Raw genomic sequence first — 2,817 nt, 5'->3', positions numbered from 1 at the left:
ATTTATATATATATATATATGGTACAGTATATACACACAGTATATACTGTATATACAGTATTAATCAAAAGCCACATAGACTATGCAGTTATTTTGTCTGCACCAAATGCCTTTGCAAACCCAGAAACCAGTCTTGTAAAAGCATTAATTACATAATTACTGTGCTGTCTGTACTGAGAGGAGAGCCATGAGTGGGACCCAGCAGGCTCCACCTACTATAGGTTCTCTAAAGAAAACTACAAGAAAGGGGTGGATACAAGGCCAGTCACATTGCAAACCATGTCACCCTTTTCCCATTTGAAATTGCTTGTCAAATGCTAAATAAATGTATAGTAAGAGATTTCCACATTTTATAGTATCCTTTAGTCATGTGACATAACTGAACTTTGCATTATATAATTTTGTTTATGATTTATCCTGTGTAGAGGAATCTGTTTATGGGGTTCATTTATAAAAGTATAGTCGGGACGCCATTCACATGACACTAGATGGTACTGATGAGTATGAGCCTGCTCCTGACATCTGGGCTTAGCCAGCCGTGATCTTACGGCTGGCTCTGGCCACTTGCAGAGAGATCAGCGTCCCTGGTTACCAGCTAACCAGGGACACTGATCTCCAGACAGCCTAACTCTCCCGTGCGCTCCGGGAGTCTCCCGCTCCCGGCCGCCCAGGAGAGAAACACTGCTTTTTCTATTTTTTTTTTGTTTTATTCTGACACAGAGCCGTTGGCTGGCATCAGAATAAAAAAATAAAAACATTTCACCATAGGAATGCATTGCTAGATTCCTATTGGCTATTTCAATTTGCAATAGCCAATAGCAAACTAGCTATTGCACCCGCCCACTGCTGTAGTTCTCCATCAGGTCCCCACTAGTGATTGACAGCAGCAGGGAGCGGGTGAAAAACTAGTTTGCTATTGGCTATTGCAAATTGAAATAGGAATCTAGCAATGTATTCCTATGGATATTTTTTTTTCTTTTTTTTGACAGCAGCAGAACCGCCGGCCAATAGAAAACAGTTGGGCGGAGCTAGCTGTCACTGCTAGCTCCGCACAATCGTTTTCTATTCATTTCTTTATACTTTTTAAACAATTTTTCTGTTCTGCTCGGTACCACAGAGGGACCGAGCAGAACAGCCGAGCCGAATGCCGCTCGGCGACATTTGGCTATTTACTCACTGCTGTTCGGCATCTATAAGAATAGACAGAACAGCAGCGAGTAGCCTGCCGCAGGTTCGGCTTAGCAGATCCAGATGTTGGATCGGCTAAGTAGAACTCCTTCTGGACTTCGGGTCGGCCGAACATGCAGAAGCCACATGAAGCCACCCGATGTACGGCTGATTTCAGCCGATATATGGCTGGAATCAGCCGTACCAGCCTGAAGTGAATAGCCGAACAGAGTTCTGCTCACTTTGCTTCAGGTCGGTCGTTCACTCGGCTGCCGTAGGCAGCTTAGTGAATAGACCCGTAAGTGTCAAGTGTGCATTCAGCTGGGGAATCACAATTTGCAAATATGTACGAGGCCCAAATCTGCAAAAGTGTATGTAAACCCTAACAATGAACTTCTCTTATTTTCTCCCTTTTGATCTGTCAAACATATCATTGAATGCATTTTGTTATATCTGTTTGACAAGTACAAAAAATACCTGTTAATTTGCCAGAACTCTACCTTCAGTCTCGGACAGTTGTGCAGGCTCCTGTTCTGTAGTAAAATTACTTTGCTCTTACTGCACACTGTGAGCTTCTTGCAATGTGCATTAAATCTGCAGCAAGTCACCTAATTTCCTAGCTGGAGGACATACAGCATTGCTTTCACCCTAAGCAGTTTTATAGAATGTTTATCTCTTATTTAAGGTTATCTATGTAATGAGGAACCCAAAGGATGCTATGAAGTCTTTTTATCATTTTCAAGACATGGCTGTTTTAGCAGAGAAATCACCAGATTTTCAGCACTTTTTTGAAAAATTCTTGGATGGAGAAGGTAACTATATGTCCTTTGTGTTCATGTAATTTCTGATTTAGTTCTGATTTAGAAAAAGAGTAATTTTCACCCAATATGCCTTTGTGTGGTTCCAATAACTCTTTGGGTTCAGAATAAATGTTAATTCTTTTTTTTTCTCCTTTTTTAAAAATATATTTATGTTTTTTTATTTCTCTTTTCTTCAATTGCAATTATTGTATGTGGTAGAAAATCTGCAATAGCAAAATGGAACATGAAATGTAACTAATATATGTATGTTTATAAAATGAAAAAAATAGATATTTAACAAAATGTTTATTCTTTTAAATCTCCTGATACCAATTGGATATTTACAGCAGAGAGAGGTTTCTTTGCACTGTTGTTAGTGTAGTCCCCATTACCTTTTGTGGGGTGGCTACTAGAAATGTAGTGATTGCCAGAGCTGTAGCTGAATTATAGTTGGTATATATCTGGAAAAAACAAAACACAAAGAGCGCCTCCATCGCGTAAAACGTTTTAATACAGTGGATTTAAAGAAATAAAAACATACTCACAAAGGTAGAGTTTTAAAGGCATGAAATAGTAAAAACGTGAAAGGCTTAGCCCACCGTCTACTCTTCCTCCCTGAGGTTAACGTTTCCGAGGTCACGCCTCCTTCGTCAGAACCAATTTCTTTAAATCCACTGTATTAAAACGTTTTTACGCGATGGAGGCGCTCTTTGTGTTTTGTTTCTTCCAGAGTTGAGGCTTCCCTAGAGCCTGTTCGGGAGCCTGCCCCATCTGCGGTTCACATTGAGATCACTGCAGATATTCTCCTTGTTTGGATACAAGCCGCTGGCGCTTTTGTTATACACTGTTT

At 40.3% G+C, this 2,817-nt stretch overlaps 1 protein-coding gene across 1 annotated transcript in view; it reads left to right on the top strand.

Moving 5' to 3' along the window:
* LOC108792958 (amine sulfotransferase-like) overlaps positions 1–2,817 on the top strand; it is a 17,594-nt gene that overhangs the window by 3,978 nt on the left and 10,799 nt on the right. The window contains exon 3 of the mRNA XM_018563849.1: positions 1,853–1,979. Coding sequence (XP_018419351.1) covers positions 1,853–1,979 — 127 coding nt within the window. The remainder of the gene's footprint in view (positions 1–1,852; positions 1,980–2,817) is intronic.

The sequence above is a fragment of the Nanorana parkeri genome, unplaced genomic scaffold (genome assembly GCF_000935625.1).
Source record: "Nanorana parkeri isolate BGI_ZX_2015 unplaced genomic scaffold, ASM93562v1 scaffold22, whole genome shotgun sequence".
Lineage (NCBI taxonomy): Eukaryota > Metazoa > Chordata > Amphibia > Anura > Dicroglossidae > Nanorana > Nanorana parkeri.
The sequence above is the reverse complement of the archived record's forward strand: the minus strand, read 5'-3'. Positions and strand labels throughout refer to the sequence as shown.